Genomic DNA, 23,677 nt, shown 5'->3' on the forward strand with positions numbered 1-23,677 from the left:
CTCAAGGGACATGTTTAACTTTGACAGACAAACCGATGATGACTAATCTTACTTTGGCTAAAATTCCAGTCTTTCAATGGAAATTTTGGAAATAATTTCTCTTCCCAAGTGAAGATTAGTCACCAAACACTCACTGAGCACATCAGAGTCTCTGCTTACTGAAAAGAAATTATTTTTAATGGGGAAAGTCTGCAATTGCTTTCAGCAAGAATGCTTGTATTTATGTAAACAGTGGTATTTGAGCCCAATGTAGCTGGTATTTGGTCACTACTCACTTCAGCAGTGGTTTTGGGATATTTTTTTTTGTGTGGCAGAGCTAAATTGCTGGAGTTGAGTTAACAAGAGAAGAGAGCCGCAGTAGTTAGCAGTTTTAAGATACTTCTGTCTTAAAACTGAAGTTCTTCTATTGGACAGAGGGGTGAAATATCTTCTTATAATGTCTTAATGCCCACAGATTGCAGCACATCTATACACATGTACCAGATTCTCAGTGGAAGATGTTTTGTGGTTTTTCTATGAAGGGATGGTTTCCTAAATGCTTGGTCAGTTCTCTTCCTGTCTGTGTTTATTTTTGCACTCCTGCAGACATTAATGTCCCAACCAAGCCACCCTTTCCTTACTGATACACCTCTTAATACAGGCCATTTGTGGCTGGGAATGAATCTCCATCTTCTCACTGTCATAGCCTTCTCCAATGCACTTTGGTTCATATTCATATAGATCTGGTTTCTCTTCAGTGGTATGTCAACTGCTAAAAAAAGATCTCTTGTCTTTTATTTTGTTTCTGTACCCTGGGTTAACAGTTTTTCAACATGCAAAAAAAAAAAACCCCACATTTATTAACTGCATCAAAGCCTACAGTTGACAGATTTCAGATGTGTTTTTACCAGATCTGTCTCCTTTACAGCTTAATGAAGTCTGAATCAATACCTCAGTCTACAGTATAGCTCAGTAACAGCTTGTGGCGTGACTGCAACAAGAAGCATATTTTTCATCTTCATTTTCGTCTCTTCATTCCACATGCTTTGCTAGCATGCAAGCACACTGATTCAGATCAACCCTCCGTGTGTTTCATCAAACCAGTGCAGATGAGTTACCGGCAACCAAGATTTTTCTGTCATCAACCATGAAGGCAGAGCGCTCCTGCTCTGCCCTAATCCTTTAAAAACCACAGCACTGGAGGTGAAAACATCCAGCTGAGATCTGAAGTGCTAACAAAATGCATTTAGCTGTCTAAACATATTAGATTTTGCAAGAGATATCATTTTACCACAAGAGATTTACGTATTTACCACACCGTTTTGAGTTAGCTGTAAGAAAGGTTGTGGAAACTGTGGTAGCAATCCGCTGCACTCTCCCAGACTGTGTTAATATAGCACATGTTTTATACTCTCCAAACACTTAACTTACAGCAATATCTTCATCTTAAACTAACATATGCACACTTGACTTATCTGTGGCAAAATGCTTACTACAAATGTGGTCATATTGTGTGGTTAGGATTCTGCACATCTTCTTATTCATTATGTCTTCCTACAGACAGTCTGAGAGTCCTTTCAGTTTTTAGTCCTGGTTATTTTTTGTTTAGTTTTCTTTTTTATTTCAGCAATGAAACTTCATCCAACACAATATGAAGGGCCATACAACCTGCTTTTAGATTTGAACAGGTATACGTACATAATAAAATGTTAGTTCTGCTTGTTTGCAATTAAATATGAGGCTACTTTTCCTCTTTTACAGAGGTGTACTCTGGAGAGCAGTTGACATTTATAGGTTTGTAAAATGCTACCTTAGACCATAACCCATAATAATAAATGGCTTTGTAGCAAATCCATGATTTTTGTTTTTTGCAAGAAGTTATGTATTTTCTTTCTCTTTTCCTTTTTTTTGTTTGTTTTTTTATTTACAGTGTATCCTGCCAGAGAGTGAAAGCAAAACCTTGGAAATCTAACATTCTGTCTTATTTTATTTAATAACTGTGGTATGTGCAGATATGCCTCCTCGTCTAAACTTTTTGGAAATTTTAAAAGAAAGTAAACTGCACAGTTAGATAGACCTGACCAGCTGCTTCTTTGCTGCCTGTTAAATTTACTCTACAGGATGTCAAGCTCACTTTTTCCAACTGCTTATTCATAAAATCGATTCTAAGTTCCAGTCTGTTCAGGATATTAGAAATAATGGTATAAACTGAGGTGAAGAGTATGTGGAATATTTTCCAGAAGCTGTCAGGATAGTGCATTTTGCATGCCTTTATCCTTTTTATTTCAGCCTGTTGAGGGGAAAAAGCATATAGATGTATGCAAAGAGAAAAATAGCAGAATGTCCTATTAATTGTGAAGATTTGAACAGAAATGGAAATGCATGCTGCAAACGCTCCAGTGATCCAATAAATCTTATTATTTACTAATATGAAGAAAGCTGTTCTGCTTTACATTATTCATTTTCCTTTCAGCACATTCAATTAAAAAAACCAAAAACACTTTTACACTATTTATTGTCAAGTAGGTTGTCTTTGCAACATGTCCTGGACTACCCTGGTGTTCTCATGGTGCCTGTCCTTACACACTGTTGGAACCTCACAAGATGTTTTAACAGATGATAATTACCATTGACCAACACACTGCTTATACTACTAGGGCTGTGCGATATCACCAGGATCTCATATCCTGATATAAGATATTTCACACCCCGATAACGATATATATTCCAAAATAGTGCATTTTCTGTAAATTCTGTAAATCTCAGGAAACTCAACTCGTGTGAAGTGTTTTTAGCTGAGCGTCGTGTGTTTTGAAACTATAGATTTTTAGATATAAGTTGCAACAGCCACCAGTTTGTTTGTGAGTATTTATTACATGGCACACCGCGGGGGGAAGCCTGTTCTAACGTTGGAGTCTAAGGTTTATTTTGAGAACCTAACAATTACAATTAATTCAACAAAAAAATTCTAAAGCTCTTCCTTGGATGTTGAGGTATGAACATTCAGCCCGGTGCCCAGTGCAATCAGAAGGGGAACAGGGAGATTGCTGCCCTGAGTGATCAGGGCCAAGAATTTAAGCTTGGTAACAAGCGCTGCTTGATGTGAGCATTGTACTGCTACTGCTTATGTAAAGCAGATTTAGGGGAAAGGGCATTGTGATGTTTCCTTTTTAAGTGCTTAAGTTAGGTTTAGTTGGGTTATTAAGTGTTTATTAAGGAAAAAGGAGCATTGAAAGGAGGAGAGAAAAGTGAAAGCATGGAAAGCAATGATAGTAAAATATCTGGGGCTCTTCCTGGAATAAAGTGTTCAGTGGATGCCTTGCACTTCTTAGTGCACTTTTCCCCTTGTGTTTCAGCTGTCTAAAGGGGGTAAATCACATAAAATAAATGTCTTGATTCTGCTGTGAAATCACTTATTTTCTCTTTTAAAAAACAGTTCTTGTCAAATTTCCCAAAACACTGTCAATTAAATACTCCATATCTGTTCAAATCAATTATCTCCACCACGCAAGTGCCCTGCAACACTGTTGTGAAATAATTGAGCTAATGGGTTTTTGTTCCCACGCATATGGTATCAAACCTCTCTCCAGCAATTAAGATCATTATCCGCCCTTGTGTTCTTGTTTAAGCACATTTCGGGTCCATTTCGCTAACTCACGGGTTGAGATCAGATTGAATTTAAAGCTCAGAACCTACTGTGTACTTTCCACCCTGTTAAAACACGTCAGGTGACCACAAGAGTACTCCACTTATTGAGAGCTGTGGCCATTTCATCCTGAGAGCTCTTATAGCATGGATAATTGACCTTGTGGTAGAAAAGAGCAATTTGTACTTTAAGTAGCTGAGATATTGTTGAGGTTCTTACAAAATTAACTGCTTTGGAAAACCTTCAGCCACTGCAATTTAACCTTTTAGCAAAACTAGGTATTTATTACAAAAAACTCACACACCTGCTTATTGTTTTGTTTTGGGGTTTTTTTTTTTGCTTTGCTTTCAAATTTATGCAGAGAGCACAGTTGACTGAACTTATGCTTCATCTTAGAATGTAGCAATAAGTGATGGATGGTGATAGAAATATGATGCAAATATGGATAATTCACGATACCAGCCTCCTCAGCAGGGAATATTTGCATATTTAGTGGTTTACCAAGGGCTCTTTCTGTGGAGGAGTGCCCACTGGTGTGTGGTGACTTTTACAGAAATACAAGCAGAAACTACCCCCTACACACACACACACACACACACACACACACACACACACACACACACACACACACACACACACACACACACACAAAGAAAAAAATAGGAAAGAAAGCAAAAGTAAATGCAGCGTCTTTCAGTCTTCAACAGGACAAATTGAACCAGATTTAATGACATCACACTGAAAACGTCTTGAGTTGTATTATTAAGAAATACTATTACTATACTTTAAACTCTACTTTTTTATTCCCTTGAGATCCAGAAGGTCTTTTCTGCCCAACGTAGCAGTGATGATCTCTGAGTGATGTCACTCCCAGCTTCACCACCTGACTTCTGCAGCAAATGAAACACAACAGCAACCCATCATCACCTTTTCAACCTCCCAAGCCAGACTTTTTAAGTCTCTAAAATCAAACCCACTCACCAGTCGATATCACCACTAAAAGACACCTATAAGTAGGCATCAATATATTATGTGCCATGAGAGCTGGATCTTCAGTGGACTTCTGTCACCATCCACAATGGTGCAGTTGGAGTCTGTGTGATGGGAGGCATTGGAGATTAGCACAACAGTGACCTGATCAGCCTTTATGTTGGAAAGCACAAGAAAGGACAGATCCAGCCGGTTAGCAGCAACTGAAAGTAAAGTGTCCATTACTGAGGTGAGGGGGAAAAAGAACAATAAATAGAAAATTATACTATATGGCTGCAAATATATGTGGGTAGCCCACAAAGATAAAGTCTATGTTGCCAGGAAGCACTGGCGTACACATAGACTACCTTGAGTCCTTGTTGGTAGGTGTTTATGAATGGCTGTAATAACTTGGCTTCTGTAACAGTCTCCCAGGTTTTTAACTAACCATGCATTCAAGAGTGTTCAAAAGGGCCACACCTTACACACGTCTAAACCTGAACATAACTGTCATCCAGTTCTGAGGAAAGTTATTTAGGCCTTGGCAAACGTGTACTAAAATGATATTCAGAATATTCAGAAGTCATTGTTGTGTTACTTCATTTACCACTGTGTTGACTGTTATTCCACTCTGTGCTGTACATTGCCATGTTGTGATTTACTGACCCTGCTTTCACCAAGCTACACTTCTCTTGTGTGTCCAGCACCAGGAATATATGTATGCCAGTCAGAGTGATGCCCCCTGTCACTGGTGATAAGTGGTAATTGAATTTTGCCAGGCGAAGCTGTCAGGGCAGGTCTGGCAGACTAGTGTGTGTGTCGCGTGAGAGGGTCTTGGCAGCATAATGTTTTTAATTGTGTCGGTCAGGGCAGTGCAGAGGTCTGTCTGCTGTAACCTATCGGCTGTCTCTCGGTCTTTCGGCTTCCATTCATCTCCCTTCATCTTTGTAACTGAATCTTTTCTGCTTCTCTAGCATCAATCAAGCTAATTAGTAAATTAATCTTGAGGTCGGCATCAAAGTTCACTTGATTATAAAAAGAAGTGATCTGCCCACAGAGAGTGATCATTAAACTTTAGTTCTCCTGAGCACTGCTAGGGTTTATAGCTAGAGATTTACCAAGTGTGGCTAATAAGCGTGTTGTCGCAATTGCAAACATGCGCCAATTGGAGTGAAAATGTCTGTGGGTGATCTACTGACAATGTCCTAAATTATAAAAGATGCAAATAATTTATTACAGCAATGACCACAGAACAGGAATATCTACATGCTGAATTTAAAAAAATTGAAAGAAATTTATTGATTGCAACGTGTACATGCTTGGCCTTTGCACCCTCACCAAAAAGGCATAAATATTCTGTAGAGCTTGCATAACTTAACCACGTGTGGATTCCAGCTCACTGACGTCAGCATTCAAGAATACAATGAATCGAGAATCAAGTCTCAGGTAGTTACATCTCTTCTCTATGGTCTTTATAACAAGTTTTTCTTAATCTTCATATTACTACCTGATAGTCACTTTCCAAAGTTGTGCTGCTCTGTAATATTTTCTACTGCTGCCACCACAAGGTTGCAAGGTCAAGGCAACCCTTTCTGTTGTTTTCTCGGTGAGTGTCTCTAACCCTCTGTTCTGGACACAATCCTAAGTGTTTGTGGCAGTTCCAGGCAGTGATGGTTAGCCAGTTGACCTCAGTGGTGCAGCAGCTGACAAACTGGCCACTTTTAATGTCAATACCCAAAACTGACTTGGTAACCTTTCCCCCCCCTTCATACAGCTCTCTGTTATCACTCCAGTGTTTGCATTTAATGCACCTGGGGCATTTCTTGTTTTTTATGTGTCCCTCAGCAGCAATATAATCCTTAACCCCTCTTTGCAATAATGACTTAGTTCACACTGTTATTGTCATGATCCCTTGGATTCATTATGTTCTTATTTAATATATTTAAATTTGATTTTTAAATGTTTTTTCTCCATAGTTTATATATTTTAGGAATTGTATTTTTATTTTTTGTATTTATTTATGATTATCTTATTATTCGTGTTCCTTTGTTTCATGTTTAGTGCAGTGGCAAGTGGTTAGTTTTATGAAAAGGCAAGCAGAGAGTATTACCTAACCATTACTTAACCAAAATAAATTAAAGTAAAATAAAATACAGTCTTGGTAGCCGGGGGATTGGTCCGCCAGAGCCGCCGTCCGGCTTACAATGCACACCTCCTGCGAGTGGTGGGCCTGCAGGAAGATGGGTCCGTGTCCCTTTTTTGTGCTGTGCCCTGTTCCCTTGGACAAGCTGGAGGAGCAGGATGGGGAGAAGGAGGTCTGGGCTTTTACATTTTAACAAGATGAACTGGACCAGATTACATCTCTGCTGTGACTACTCCAACAGTCTATTGCTTCAACTATTTACTATAAGTTGACAATCATGAAGGGTGGAGGATTTTTTTTAGAACTGTTGCTTTAGCAGAAAGTTGAAATACATTTTTTTGGACTATTTTATTAGTTTTTGTACTTTACAAAATGACTGCTTAACCCTTTAACAATAATAATAATAACTATTTTTACTTAAAATCTTCAGGGAAAACACTAGTTAGTCTATCTCCAAAAGTTGATTCTGTTCATCTGGTCGTAGCGTTTTGTGGGAGAAACGTTTTGTCACTCATCCAAGTGACTTCTTCAGTCTCAGCTGACTGCAGGTTTCCCCAAATCTTATAAACAGTAAATTTGCATAATGACTGAAACCAGCCCTGGGCTGGGAGGTCAGTTCTTTATTCATAATTATGCAAATTCTCATGACCATTGATCAACAACCACTGACCAATACCCACTGATCAAAGATGACTGATCAATGGCCATGAGTACCATTCACAGAGAGTTGGGGAATGGCTGCAATCACAGCATTGTAAGACGGCGAAAGATGTACTCTTAGGCCCCCTCCTCGATTCAGAGATGGTCTTTCCCTTTTCGCGTAAATGGCCTCCTTGACTCCGCGCTCAAACCAGCGTTCCTCCCTGTCCAGGATGTGTACATCCTCATCATTGAAAGAGTGTCCACTGGCCTGTAGGTGTAAATAGACTGCAGAGTCCTGGCCCGACGAGGTGGCTCTTCTGTGTTGTGCCATCCGCTTTGCCAGAGGTTGTTTGGTTTCCCTGATGTATAAATCCTGGCAATACTCCGGGCACTTAACAGCGTACACTATGTTACTCTGTCATTGTGCAAATTTACTGTTTATAAGATTTGGGGAAACCTGCAGTCAGCTGAGACTGAAGAAGTCACTTGACTGAGTGAGTGACAAAACGTTTCTCCCACAAAACGCTACGTCCAGATGAACAGAATCAACTTTTTGGAGATTTACTTTCCTGGATGATTGAGAATGCATCAAGACTAGTTAGTCTACTTTTGTGCTTATATTTGACTTATGTTGTGTCATTGAATAGAATGCTGTGTCACAACTATTGTACTCTAATGCTGCTGCTGGCACCTTGTTTCAGTAGATGCACACTTCAAATTAGGTAGTGTGTGATCAATGACAGTAGCTTATTTCAAAAGCAAGTTGGAAAATTTAACACTGCTGCCTGGAAGCAAACATCAATAACATGCTGTTGAAATATATATATATATATGAGACAATTTTTCTTTAGAGAAAATGCAAAGTAGATGCATTTTAAGTTCATAAGGCAATGTTTTCACATTATCATTTTAATATTAGTAAATAAAGGGAGCAATTTCACAGTTTAACCTGGTGGAGATGTCCGGCTTTAAGTTGTCTCTCAGCTAAAGTCTTGAGTCTCCAGGACTTACATTAACACATCCTACAAAAATTACTACAGAAAACTGTTTTCAAAACTAACTTTTCAAGACGAACCAACTGAAACTGGAAATGAGATGCCCTCTTTCAATCTTGTCACAGGTCTTGCTGTGTTCGCAAATGATTGCAGTAATGAAAAATAGAGAGCAGAATTATTTCTTGTGGCTGCATTACTTTGTGATAGACATAGAAGCTTTTCATGCCACTTTTTGCCGAAAGTGTCCTGGGAGAGGCTCTAGTCTGAACCTTGAGCAGATTACAGCAGTTTTTTTTAGATTGTATTAATTGATCATAGAAAAACTGTTTTTATCAGTGTGGTTTTAAACAGAAATTCTAGAAAACATTCCACAATACTAGAAATAGGAAGCAAGAAAATGGTTAAATGACTGAGTTGATCATTTTCTATCTATAGCGGTGCCAAAGAGTCCAGTTTTCTTATATGGAAACAATCAAAACTGTTGAATGGCTTGATGGTTGAAAAGCAGCAAACAGTAATGTAATAGTTATAATCTGCTCCGAATGTTTTCAAAGTTTAAAGCATGTATATTGTATTTCTGCGTGCAGTATGTATTCATATGATATTGTATTTTAAGCAGAGAAACAGCTAAATCTGACATTTTATTCGATGTACTCAAGGATTTAATTAAACCATATGGAAATGATTTATTCCGCATGCGAAAAGGATTGTTTTAGCCAGGTCTGCTTTGCCAAGTGCTTTGGCCGCTCTGTGTAATAGTTTCTAACAAAGCAGTGGCTCAGAAATTACTCAAAGTTCACTTCTTATGTACACCCTGGACAGGTCACCAGTCTGTCGCAGGGCTAACACACAGAGACAGACGACCATTCGCACTCACATTCAGTCCCGCATTCACACCTATGGGCAATTTGGATTGATTAATTAACCTATCCCCACTAACTGCAAGTCTTTAGACTGTACGAGGAAGCCGGAGTACCCAGAGCATGCTGTGCAGCAACAGTGCTACCCACCGTGCCACCATGCTGCCATTCATTAATTCAATGCAAAAATAAAATTTGTGAATGGCACCAATTTATTGGGGCTCTTAACTGGAGTATCTATAGGAATGAGGGGCAGTGGCTGGCAGCATTGTGTAAAAACCTTACTCTCAATACCAAACAAACCAAAATGTCATCATGGAGGCACAGAGTTAGCCCAACCCCTCTCCACATCAACTTATGATGGAGTCATATCTCTGAGGGTCGTTGGTTAGCTAATACAACATCTGTGGTGGAAAAGGCTCAGCACCGCCTCCAATTCTTGATGGTTGTAAGGAAGAATAAGCTGGAAGAGAGGTTGCGGGTGACCTTTTTACCCCGTTACAGTTGAGAGTGTGCTGACATGTTTCATTCCATTGAAATTCAGAATACACTTTATTATTTTACTTTTTTATTCTATAAAATTCTATTATTATTGACATATAAGGCTCTACATGGACAGTTCCCTGCTTATATAGCAGAGCTTCTGAGACCTTATTCATGCAGTCTGTTTCTGATTTTCTAACCAGGGTCTCCTAACTGACTGTCGCTCTGATTTTAAAACTAGAGGTGATCGTGCTCGTGAGGCTGTAGCACCCTGTGGAACAGCCTTCCTCAATCAATCAGGTGATTCTGTTATTTTAAACAGTTTTAAACATCTGCTGAAAACTTATTTTAATAGGTTAGCTTTCCCTTAATCTTTCACCTTTATTTACTTTATTTTATTTTGCTTGTATGGCCAAAAATACCAATGACCATTCACTTGATTCATCTTCTGCTTTATATTATCCATCTCACGCCCACCCTCATGGCCAATTTAGAATCGCCAAATAACCTTTTGAAGTGAGAGGAAACCAAGGCAGCTGCAGAAAACCACACTACTGCACCTGTCCATAATTATCACTGAAAATGTTTTTCAGTTACTTCTGTTTGAAAAAGAAACATAACTCTAAGTTCTTTTGGTGAGATTCAGATGTTGCAGCCCTTCTATGTATCAGTTTACACAAGCAACCAGCATTCAGTTCACTTATTTTGTGTGACCATCTATGAGAACACACTCAGTCATAATTAAAGTGCTTAATTGGACTTTAATAATACAATACTACAATTGTATTGTTGTACAATAATACAATAATACTTCAACCTAACAAAACATAGACTTGTTTAGCATTTTATCATATTAAATGTAAACTTAGTTCAATTAACTTTGGCCATTTGAATCAGTTTTAATGATCAGTTATATTTTTTACATATTTGAGGTTGGATGTTTCCATATACTGACAATCACATATATCTCCTGCCTATAAATATTTTTCTCATTTTGAGGTCATTGTCTTCTATTTATTCCTGTGGCAATATAATATTATTTCCCTGTGTCAGACTAGAGTTGTCATGGAGATGAATACATTTAGTGCTATGAAAAAGTATTTTGCCCCTCTCCTGATATTTTTGTATTTTCTTGAGTAGTTGTCACACGTCTTTCAGATTATCGAACAAATGTTATCATTAGACAAAAATTAGTCAATACAAAATGCAGTTTTTAAATAATGATATCATTTATTATTCATTTGTTATTAATTTAAAAAAAAGATATCCAGACCTACCTGGCCCTATGTGAAAAAGTAATGTGGAACAAGTAGTTATTACATTTTGGGCTAAATCACATTAGGCCAATTCTTGTAAAATAGCTTCTAATATTACAAGTTGTTTGATGATATGAAATATTTAAAGTGTAACAAAAATGCAAAAAATAAAGAAATCAGGAAAATACTTTTGACAGGACTCTATGCGTGTGTAGGTGGTTGGCATCTGAATGGCAGTCATCAGTAACAGAAGTCTTTCAGGTGTGGAATACAGTGAAGACCTCTCTCTCTCTCACAGCTTCAGGCAGGAAGGAGTTTTTTCACTTTATGTAATTAAGTCTAGAATAATTGCTCAGAGGTTCCTCTCCTCCCTCTCGCTCTCTTTTCTTCTTTTTACTTGACAGAGGAATGTAATTAAAAAAGGAGAGAGAGCTTTCCTGAGGTTTGATCATTGTCTCCAACTTCTAATGGAGAGCTTAGACCTGCTGTCTATCATCAACAGTGAGTCAGGGAGAAGAAGGCGATACTGGGAGAACACTAAAGGTACACGAATCCAAAAGTGAGGAGGAAAATGACATAGAAAGACAGGAAACAGCTGAGGTAAAAAGAGCATCATGCAGTCAGAGAAAATATAAAAAGAAGAGAAATGTAATGGCGCTGAGACAATGGTGTTTTCAAATCAGTTAAAATTTCTAACAATGAATGCCTTTTTAAGTTAGGCTTCTTTTTTCACTCTGATGTAGTCTGAAGTGAGTTTCTGAAGGAAAATGATAAATGTCAGGGATTTACCTCAATCTGCCAATGCAGAACTTGTTCTTTGATAACTGATTGATAAAGAATGAGTAAACCATTATAAAGCAATTAGTCATGTTTGAAATCCTTTATGAAGGGGGACTTTTTGCAAATTGAAGGAATAAATGTATCCATGCAGGTTATATAATATATATCCTCAACAACTCCCCTCAGTATCGCCGCCATCGGACAGAAGTGAGCTTCGCTGACTCATCAACTCATATCAGACTGCTTTCATTAAGTTGTACAGCTCACTCCAGAGTAAATACACATGGACACCAGCTGAGTTAAACAACAGGCTGACATCCTACACTCATTACAGATGAAGGACGCCAGAGTTGTTTGTAGTACAGCAGCCAGTGCTGCTAGGATTATGTCTTCAATTGGGAGAACTAAGAAAACAAAATTCATATGACTGGAATCTGCAATCTCCTGACATCTGTTGATGAGATTTTACACAGTCTACCTATAATTTGACCAAATGAAAATGTCTTGTATGTTGTCTACAAAACCTTGAATGATATTATATTGGTCTTGAGTGGGGATTTGAAGGATGTGAAACTACTGTTTCCATGCCCAACACTGAAGTTTCTCTCTTGCTTTAAGATTCAGTTGCTGGAGTCAGCCTATTTAAATGTTTTTTAGATAATATGTGTTCACTTCAGAGCTGTACAAAGATAAAGGCAAATATAGATCCTGCATTCTGAGACAATGATGGCTATGAGGGAGTAGGAGGCAGAATACTGAGTCTTTGCCTATTGTTTTGCCAAACTAATGATTCACACCTATTATGCATCTAATTTGTAGGTAAATTTTCAGACATATTCATACTAGCAAACATAGCTGGACTGGCCATCGGGCATACCGGGCAAGGTGATTTTTCGTTTTTATGGGCCGATGATTTTTTTTATTTATTTATTTTTATAACAGTATAAACAATGAAAGGTGGTGGATTGGCCTGATGCTGGCAGATGTGTAAAAATAACTCAGTTGTTTGGTGGCTATGGCGGAGCTGCCACAAGAGGCCAGGTGGATGAGGGAAAGGTGAGGCAGGAGGAGAGACCCGAGGCAGCCGCCAGTCCGAGTGTCAGGTGAGCTGAACTTCAGGTAAGAAGTTATGGCCTGCAGTCTATCTGGGTCAGATATAAACCAAGTTTAGGTGGAGTTTATTTTCGTTGTGCTGACTTTTTGCCGTCAGTTACAATAACTCGTACTGCGTACTAGCTAGCATGACGGAGTCACGAGCAGTTGTCCAAGCATTTCACTACATATCGTACTGTGTATGACTGTGTACGTGACAAATAAAATTTGAATTTGAATTTGAATTTGAGTTTCTACAGCTGGGTGGGTGCTATGTTACTGATAGTGAACTTTATTTTATTGATAAGGTTAGTTAGTAGAGTTGCCAACCGACCCCTAAAAAACGGAATCGTCCCGTATTCAGAGAAAATATTACGCGTTTCGTATTGAGGCTGAAAAGGAACGCAGTTTGTCCCGTGCTTCAGCTAGAATGGAAAAAGACACAAAGCTGGAGTTTTTCTCTGTCTTTACGTTGTCAGCTGTCTCTTCTTCTCTCAGTCAATCGTGAAACTGATCAATGATCAGCTGATCGGCTTTTCTCTCGTGTTTGTTTATCCCACTTTGCGCCACAAAGAGGAAACCAGCGTTTGTCGTGCTAAACAACAGCAAAGACATACTTTTCTTTCTTATTCTCATTTAAAATATCTAGCTTTTATTAAATAATTATCTGAATCTTACAACCAAAGTTTTTATCTGATGTACAACGTATAGAAATCATACATATACCATCAAAACAGTGTACATCACTGTCACAACAGTGTTTGTTTTCATTCAAAGGCTTTATGATTTTTCCTATAATACCTGGTGGGCCGGTCTCTAGTCAAAGTTTTTTGTCCCAGTCCAGCCCTGCTAGCAAAAGCTGCTGTAGAACAGAAAAAAGAAAAAAAAATCACACAAAAAGGGAGAAGAGTATATCAAGGCCTATGTCAGTCCCAATCTCTGTGCTCTGGGAGGCTTCAAATGGAGGGAGAAGCTACAGGGCTGAATCTGGGACAGGCCCCACACGAAACAAACCCACATCATTCTGCACTGTATCTACCCGTGTCAATCTCAGAGTTACCACACACTTACTGGAATTGCCACTTTCTTTTTCGTTTTAATTGTGAAATATTATTTAATGACATGACAACAAGCAAGCAAAGCTGAGCAATTAAAAAAATGTATCTTTGACAGCCATTTCAAAAAATCTTTTTAAAATGGTTAGAGGTAGGATTACACCTGGTTCTGCATGAAAATTACATCTCACGTCATGTCAGTTTAAACTTTTGGTGTGCATTTCACACAGTTTGCACATAATTAAATAGACAGTATTATAAAGTATAAACAGTGGTTATTTAAGCCAGCAGTGAGTGGATCAAATGTTTTCTTAGGTGGGCACACTGATAAAGTACACATTGATCAAATCAAATAGAAACATAGTTTTAACTGTGTTAACATCCATGAATTATGGTATATATGACAGTAAGCTTGTCTCTAAAACTTCTTTTTTAAAAATATTTTTATATATTAATGCATGTCTGCATCAATGAATGAATAGAGAGAAATATACATAAATTATGAGCAAATGTGGGTTAAATGGAAAAGAACTGCTTCTTCTGCTTTTCTACTCTCCCGGAGCATTCAAAGTGCTGTATACAACATGCCTCATTCACACCCACTCATACAATGTACAGAAGGAACTGTACTTAAGTGCAATCTAAGCATTCACACACATTCACACTCCAGTGGATGCATCGGAGAGCAACTTGGGGTTAGTATCTTGCCCAAGAGTACTTGGCATGCAGACTGGGGAAGCCAAGGATCGAACCACCAACCTTCCAGTCGGTAGCTGATCTGCTCTACCACCTGAGCCACAGCCACCCCATAAGCAAAATCATAAATCAACTCCCCATAAGGAGTAAAATCAGTATTGACCTGCATCATGAATCTGACAGACTGGGAATCCACAGTGTTGGACAGCAGCTTCAGACGGTAGTCCTTGTTCTTGTCTGACCCACCAATACTGTGAGTTGGTGGGTCAGCACCCTAACTGGAACCTGCAGCAACAGGTTCAAGTGTCTGTATGCTGAACTCACAAGGACTAGCATTACAAACTGTAGCATGAGACAGTAGACTTTAAGTACATTTGCATGATGAGAAAATCAATTAATATAAATCTGATGTCTCTTTTACTAATTATCACCAGTGTTCAGGTCATCACTGGAAAGAAATTACTATAGTACACTTTACTTGTTCCACACACCAATGCACATCCCTGCATTGGACAGAGGACAGACATACAAAACCACCAACACAACACAGCTGAAAAAGCCCAAGGAGACTTCAAAGTGATCGCCACAGTTATTCTGCTCTTGAATCATGTACAGAGAGAAATGGAGGCTACAATGTTCCCAGCATGACTACTCATTACTATCTTTGTTAGCTGCTGAAGAGTAGGCCAAGCTGCTTGGCTAGTGTTAGCATACACTTAACTTTAACATCATTCTGGGTTCTTGGATAGCTTTGCATTAGCTTGAGACTGTACAGATGTTTTTGCACAATAAAAATAAAAGTAATGTTCATCTCCACTCCACTTAAAAGATGTAGACTGTTGCACCACTGTCCTCCCTCCAGCACATGAACTGAAAAGGACTGAAGATAGGGCTAGTGTTCAGCAAAAACACGTTACATTACTGCGTTACTAAAAAATGTATTGTGATTAAAGTAATGCATTACTTACTAATGCATTACTTTAATCACATTATTTGTCACTGTATTAAAAAAAAAACGTGGGTGTGTTTCCTGTCACATTTACAGCCCCTGCCAGCCTCTCAATATTATTTTTTCAGTGCATTAGGTTGTAAAGTTTGGTATAAAGAATATGCATTTGAACTTCATGCTCTTCAACTACTGGTCCTCTCAGACTGGTGATTTTCCACACCCTCAGTGTGTGTGTGTGTGTGTGTGTGTGTGTGTGTGTTTTCATCTAAACTCAAGCCAAGATGTGGGACTTTGCTGAAACTGGTCACCTCCATTGTAACACAAATGGAGCTGCCTGGGAGGAAGCTAATGGACTGTCGGACTGTCACACTGTCGCAAAGCTGGCCAAAAAACACACTGCCAGACCTCTCACACCTCTATCTCTGACACCTCTGACAATGTGTTGTTCATGTTTGGCTTTCTGATTCCCCATTCTAACCACTTCTCACCTCACCTTAGAGAAGTGCAGGGACAAAAATGCTGGAAAGAGTCAAGACTGGCTTCTGAGCAAGAGGCTTTTGCTAAGTCTTTAAATTTGAAACTGATTGTACTGGGAATGAATATTGAAGTGATACAATATCCATTCAACATTATGGATTAACCTGCTTGAGGATTGATTGAAAATATTGACAAAGTTGAAACCACACTTAAACTAGTGGAATTACCACAGTGGAAGATATTATAAAAGTGAATATAAGACCAAATAGTATCATAAAAATCGTTTTTGCTCCTCTAACTCAATAAGAAATGTCATAGTTGTTATTGGGTTTAGACAGAAGTGGAGTTTGATGCTACAATCTTGACCTCGGGCAAAACAGTCTCAACTCAAGGTCATTTCATAGCTTGTTGCTGAGTTACTGAGATTGGAGTCAAAAACAGTTTTTTAAGGTAACATTGCTTTTTCAGTCTTCTAGAAAGTTAAAAATGTTCGAAATGATCAAACAGACATACAATACTCTCAAACTTTCAAACTACTCTAGGCTTTAAAATGAGCCTCTCATATTCTTTGTCCTAATCCTCCACAAAAAGAACATTATTATAGGTATTCAGGCACTATATGCCCTGCTAATTCATTCAAATGAAATGGCTGTTTGGTCCTTATGCAAACCACTTCAGCAAGATGACCTTGATTTCACACTCTGTCCAAATAGCATGACTATATTTTGATATGACAAGAACTACCTGAAGAGGATTTGTTTCATTGGTGATATGAAACAATCCTGAAATACACTGCAAACAAATCTTAAACTAAGATGGTACAACAGAGATGTGCAGTACTTCAGGTAGGGCACGAGGGAGACTCATGTCATAAATAAAAGGTGGTTGTCTGATCAAAACTTCCATCCATCCTTGTTTAGTTTAATAACCACAACAAGACTAAAGGGAGGGACTAACTGAGCATCTTCTGAAACTTGTTATGCTGTCTGGTGATATCCTCTTGCCTCCCATGCTGCGTTCCCCTCCCAGGTCTTCCTAACAGACCATGGCTCAGTAAGCTGTGGTCACATGGGGCCCTCTCTCCCAGTGGAAGCTAGAACTCAAGCAATTTATATATGTAATTGAGTGGAAAGGAACTGTACCAGGAACTGCACTAGTATGCCTGTGTATGGGTATGTTTATGTGTGTTGACCCAGATGTCAATAACAAAGAAACATTCTGATTTATACGACTAGGTCCTAACTAATTAGGTTTATCTTCTTTTATATCTGTCTGTCACTCATTGCTGAAATCTGGGAAGGTTCACTTACAGTTTTCCAAAACATGGCTACATGGCAGGCCATTGAATCTTTCCTACGAGTTCATAACAAAGTTACGAGAAACAAAAATGTATTGTGAATTATAGATAGCAGGCTGAATATAAGGATAACAAGACTACTGAAAGCTATTTTTGAGATAATTACCTTGAACATGGCGTGGAGTTCTTCATTGATTTATTACTTTCACAAATAATATTTGCAAAATAACAATTCAAACGGTATCCTTCATCGACTTCTCTCATTTTTCTGTGCACATGTACAGTAAGTACACAATTCATTTGCATAGGTGTGCATTTGTGCCGGTGTGCTTGTATCGTGCAAAAGCTTTCTCCATTCTCAAGACTTGAGGTTTTCATCAGCCATATCAGCCTGCAGCCATAAAACCCTTCAGCTGTTCAAAGATGTGTCATGCAAAACAAATGCACATTCTCATTCTTCTCTGGGCATAGACCTTCATGTTGTTCATGTTCCAACTGCACACCAGCACTCTTTTATAAGCTGTTTTAAGCTGCCAAGAAGATTGTGCTGCTTTATAATTGACAGCAGGAACTGATCATTGTTGACACACATCAGAGAGTATCAGCTCTATAATCTGAGCAACTGTGATCGAAAGATTATCAAACATCGCATAGATTACGTAAGCCGTTTTGCAGATTAAAAAGAGCTGAGTTTTGTTCCTATAAGTCCCCTTAATGTGTCACACCCCAGAAGTCTCCACAGCAGACACAGGAAGTTTAGAGTCTGCTTTTATCTGCCATGCACAATAGGAGCACTGTGCTTTGCTAAGCTTGAGCTATTACTCGGAGGAAATCGTTATGAAGGAAGAATGTATCAAAGTCCTTTGATTGTGGAGGATCATAACTTGTGCGAAAGGAATTGTCTGTCTGCCCTCCCCCGATCCCATTTTTTTGAAGCCTCACTGAAAAGTTCACCTTCTTATCTGTCAGTTGGTTAGTCAAGCTCAGTTTCAACTCTGTAAAGATTTGAAGGCATTCCTCCGAGCCTACAGTTTGACAAGACTGCCACTTGTTGGTAAGTCAGGTTACTGCGCCATGAGGATGAGTGCATCAGTGGCACACTCATCTTTTACAAACTCCTACATTATTTTCTGTGGTTTCTGTGGTGAATAATAAAAGATAAAACAATTTTAAGATTCGTTTTAGCAATTTTGTCCCATTTTGAGTTTCCCAGGTTGAAACCCAATAAGGGAACAATGCATGAATATGGAGGGGTTACAAGACGTTTAAGTACCACATAAAATGCACAACTCACAATAGTGCATAGAATAGAAAAGGTTTATTTTTTTGGCTAAGGTTTTGAATTTAATTTTAAACTCCTTTCACCTAAGGTCTCAAAAAGACCAGTACAATCAAATGGAACTGCAAAGATTTCTCAAGTGATTTAGTAATACACTTTAAGCTTAGAAATATCTCAACTTGGAGTCCTCAGTGTGTAAATGGTAATGGTAAATGGACTTGTTCTTATATAGCGCTTTTCTACTCTGTCTGAGCACTCAAAGCGCTGTGTGTGTCTCCTACTAGATTTCAAAAACGCTCTCATTCTGTTTCTAGTCCCATGATGCAATTGAGCAGCATTTCCCCTCCTCAGCCTGACTACTAACAGCCCACACCTCCTGTGCAAACAGATACTTTCAGTTAAACAGTGTGTTTTCATTTAAATCTCTGATGACAAAAAAAAAGATAATCTGATGGCATCAAGGTTAGTCAAAAGCTTCCATAGGCTTAGTAGTGGACATTGTGACAAAGCAAGCAAACAAATTTAAAGACTGAATGAAAAGCATTTCATAAAAAACGAATAATTAAAAATACTATCTAAAAGTATAATTGTGTTTAGCTTCGTTGCATGATGATCTGTGTTTCACTGTTGCTAAAACTACAGAAATCTAGTTACAAATGCAAACACATCAAGAGCATGACCTTTGTGGTAGTACAGATTTTTATTGTTTATTTATTTGTAACTTTTTTTTGTTTTTTGCTAAGCTTATAGTACTCAGTACCTCTGAGTAGCGAGTTTCAGGTTGTTTTGGGTGAGATTATGCAACTTCACCAACTGACACAATCATATTCATAAGATCCGGTGCACCTTTATGCTTCTTTTTCAAGCATTTGTCATCTCATTTGTCTCCATTTGTTGATATGATGTCTATATGTGAGGTGGGACTGTGTACGTGTGTGTCCTGAGGATGTTCAGTGTTTGTCTTAGCTTAACTAGGTTAAACCGAGTGATATCCTTTAAATGATGACATGTTGGCACAGGAGGGCTGACCGATTGATGGACCTGCCCCACAGGGACATGAGGCAAAAGTGTGTGCCAAAACAGCTGTCATCAGGCTTTATACCATAGAAGCCAAAAGACTTTGTAAACACATGTAAATATGAGATTGGGAGTGGTCATTTTGGTAGAAATTAAGGATAGTAATTGTTTGCTGACTTCCTACATCCACAGGGTGAACTTGAGCTTTTCAGTGGAGCTTTTTAGCTGTAAACAACAAATACACTGAACAAATCCCAGCTGACATTTTCTAAATTAACTGTATTATAAGAAATAAAGTCTTCTTTCCTGCTGTTCTAACATCATCATTCTACTCCTCTTCCTTGTTGACCATGCTCTGCCTGCAAAACAAACACCAAGCTTTTAATTGACTGTGGTGCTAACGGAAGTTACACCCAACTCACACACAGTTCTCAAGTATCAACCCAGAAAGATGTGTTATTCTACACACACTCCTTAATTGAAGTCATGATGAGAATCCTAATAGGGGTTGTGTGTGTGTGCGTGTGTACCTGTTTAGACATTTTTCTGGGGACCAACAGCCCTGAAGGGGACCAAAATCTCAGTCCCCTCAAGTTTTAGCGTCAGGTTTACAATTAGGTTATGGTTATAGGTTTAGTCTCCAAAAGTTGATTCTGTTCATCCGGACCTAGCGTTTTTGTGGGAGAAAAGTTGAGCATGCATCAAGAAGTTATAGGTTTAGGGTAAGGGCTTTTGTGATATTGAAGCTGTTCTGATGACTATAAAAAGAAATGACAGGTGAAGATTTGCCAGAAATGTGTTCAGAAAATAGGCATACATAATACAAATCACTGAACACATTAAATATGGACAAAAAATAAAATAGCACAGTGTTAGTTTAGCTATAAAAGTAGTAATGATTTTTTTCTTTTTCTAGAAACGGACAGTATAAAAGATGGACATAGCCACTGGTTTTACACCAGCTTTGTGTTTCTTTAGATAAAAACAAAACAGAGGTTGGATTAAAGGATAATAAAAGAAAAGATCGACAGCAAGGACAAAGAGGAAATACTACTGGAGTAGATTTCTGTGAACATGAGCAATGCTCTTCTAGAAGCAAATATGTAACCTGAAATTTCCAGGTTATTCCCTACCTGCTTTGATAGGGAGACAGAAATCTCTCAAGTACTCTCTCAAGATTTTGTGTAATCACTGCCCTAAAGAGCTTTAAACTTGTACAGTATACTTTTTTATTTTATTTGATCTTTTTGGGGGTTTTTTGGCTTCCTGCTGAAAAAAACCCATCCTTCCTGCTGTTTTTTGTTTTCTGGCGATTTAAAGGAACCATTCGATTTCTGAGTTTAGGTCTAGTTGTCAAAGCATCAAGTGTGTGGATGCTCTCCAGCAGGTGTGACTGATTTTTGACCAAAGAGATCGATGGACTGGTTATTCAAAAATTACTAAAAGTATCTTCTGTAACACAAGGCCCTGAAAGAAATCCAGATCAGGCAGATAACCCATAAGTTTCTTGGCCTACTGGGACACTGAAGTGAACATTATTAAAACTGTGCTTTCCCCGCTTTGATGAGCCAAACATGCTGTGTAAGAGGCATTTATTACAGGTTTGTGTAATAAATTTACCCAAGTATAAGCATACAAATATGAAGCTTTTCTTTTCTAATACTAAAGTACTGAACTCCCTCTAGAAGGAGCTACTGTAACCTTTGAAAACACTATTAAATATACCATTGAATACAAATTGCTTTCGGCAAGGTTGAATATTAAGGTTATTTTGGAAGTGAAGGAGGAATATAGGCATTAAAAAGGGATTTTTTTCTTTCTTTGTACGTGGACAAAAGCATGCAGTCTTAAAATAAGAATTAAAAGCATTGGAAGTACCTTGACAATTTCCTATGAGTTGATTTATTTGTTTGCTCAATTGTTTCTGCCCACACATAATACTTATTTTTTTAAATAGCCATTACATGTTGAATATCCCTTTCATTAAAATTATATCTCTAGTTTGCATCCATTAATCTTTGCTGAAACATTTGTTAAGTAACAATACAGCTAGTTACTTTATTGCATTTCTCTGACTGAGGACACTTTTTATAAGGAGTTGCTGTAAACAACCAAAAACCCTCATGGGATAGCTTCCCACCTCTCACGCACTGTTAATGAACATGACTGGTTCATTAGTTCCTATCGATTTCCCCTATTGAGACACTTATTGCAAGTGTCTGGGACATAATTGTGATTGGTGGGTTGGCAGTTCCTGGTGTCCCCTGTATTTAATGTTTTCACTTTATGAGCTATAAAAGTCTGAATAGATAATCAATAGAGTGTTGCCATGGTTTAAGCCGCCTGTAAGGTTGATGGAAAGTTTTTCTGTTCCAGAGGATGGCCTTGAATGAATGTGCATGCATGGAAGTGAATGCATTCATATTTATCAGGTTTTCAGTGCATGCAGGTGAATTAACATGGACAAGTACTGATATGAGGAGGATATTTTCAACAGACTGCTGACTTAGCACCAAATATGTTGCAGGATGCTTTGGACCGTATCACCTGTGACCTTCTTTTTTCTTCTTTTTCTTTCTTTTCTTCTTCGCTGTTCTCTCTATCATCTCTTACAGGTAATTCTGGTGGGTTCCTCTATAAATGAACGAGATCAAATGCTGTTTATCAGCACAGATGAAGGTTCCTCCTTCCAGCGGCAGTCCATCGACTTCACACCTGACACGCTCATCTTCCACCCCAAGGAAGAAGACAAGCTGCTGGCCTATTGCAAGGAGGGCAGGGTGGGTTGTAGACACAAACATAAAAGAAACTTTTGATTCTGTAGCTGAAATAAATGCACAAGGAGTTATCGTTGGTGTTACGTTACCAAATCTTTTGTCGTGCAGCAGCGCATTATATCTCAAGATTTACGACTAAACTCAGAAAAAAAACGTCATATGTTGTTTTTTCATACCACAGTAATGCTGTTCTGTAATTCTTGAATTAAAGTGAAATGAATTAAACAATAACCATATCCAAACACAGTGACGATATAGTAAGTGTAGTCACACTTGGCTTCTAGTTGGAAACCCTTTGGCAAGTTCTAAGAAGAAATAAAAACGTATATCATAAAACAATGTTTTTAATTATAAATAACCCACAAATCTATTTGTATATAGGAATCTGAATGTAAAACTTTTGCTTTAAATTTTATTTTTAAGGTAAAAGTTTAAATATGTATATTTATTACGTTGCTGTCAGATCTTGCACTGACTTTTCTCAGCAAACATCTAATGGCTGCAGTTATCCCTGTTTCTTGTCCACCTCTCCCTACCCCACTCATCCTTTCAAAGCGTTCCAATTTTCCATACATTCTATGCAGCACTCAGCGAATGACTAGACATTCAGCAATGACCTTATGGGGCTTACTGTCCTTGTGGATTGCCCAGTGAAGGTCATCTGGACAATTGTCAAGTCAGCAGCCTCGAATGTAGTTGCTTGCACTCGACTAGACTGAGATACACACATAATTTACTCAAATTTAGAAGGAAATATTAAGTCGAGATAATCCATTATCTCACATACTTTTTAATTTTGAACAGCAAAACCCATAATCACCCAAATTAAAACAAAACAGGCATATAAAGACAAACATTTCACTTCATGTGCAATTAATATAGATTAATATCGATTTTATGTAAAACCTTTTCATTATATATATTTTTAGTTTCACTATCATTAAAAGCACTAACAGTAGACAGAAACAATTAAACTATGATGGAGGATCCTGAGGTGCTGGTTAATGACCGTCAATGCACACTTGTAGAGCACATAATAATTCAGCTGCATGGCTTTTTATGTTGTTTTTAATCCTGCTTAAGTTAATTGCTTTCATAGTTGTAACATGTCACTCCAGTCTGAGCCAACACGAAAGCCAGGGCATCGTATTGCTGTCCAATTAATTACTTATGTCTTTTTGCCGAGAGATGAGATGATTCAGTGGATAAGACATTCAAGCCTGCAGCAGTGTAGAGAACCTGCAAGATGAAAATAGTGTTGGTCAAAAATGCTGCTTTCTCATGT

The 23,677-nt window shown here is 38.2% G+C and overlaps 1 protein-coding gene across 5 annotated transcripts in view; it reads left to right on the forward strand.

Moving 5' to 3' along the window:
* Positions 1–23,677, forward strand: part of LOC147336236 (VPS10 domain-containing receptor SorCS2-like) — a 358,303-nt gene that overhangs the window by 250,672 nt on the left and 83,954 nt on the right. For all 5 annotated transcript variants that reach the window (XM_086285297.1, XM_086285293.1, XM_086285294.1 and 2 more), the window contains one exon: positions 22,231–22,395. In XM_086285297.1, the coding sequence (XP_086141423.1) occupies positions 22,231–22,395 (165 nt within the window). The remainder of the gene's footprint in view (positions 1–22,230; positions 22,396–23,677) is intronic.

Source organism: Aulonocara sp. 'chitande type north' Nkhata Bay, linkage group LG3 (assembly GCF_057382095.1).
Source record: "Aulonocara sp. 'chitande type north' Nkhata Bay isolate Kocher_YH1m ecotype deep benthic linkage group LG3, A_spYH_male_GT1.1, whole genome shotgun sequence".
NCBI lineage: Eukaryota > Metazoa > Chordata > Actinopteri > Cichliformes > Cichlidae > Aulonocara > Aulonocara sp. 'chitande type north' Nkhata Bay.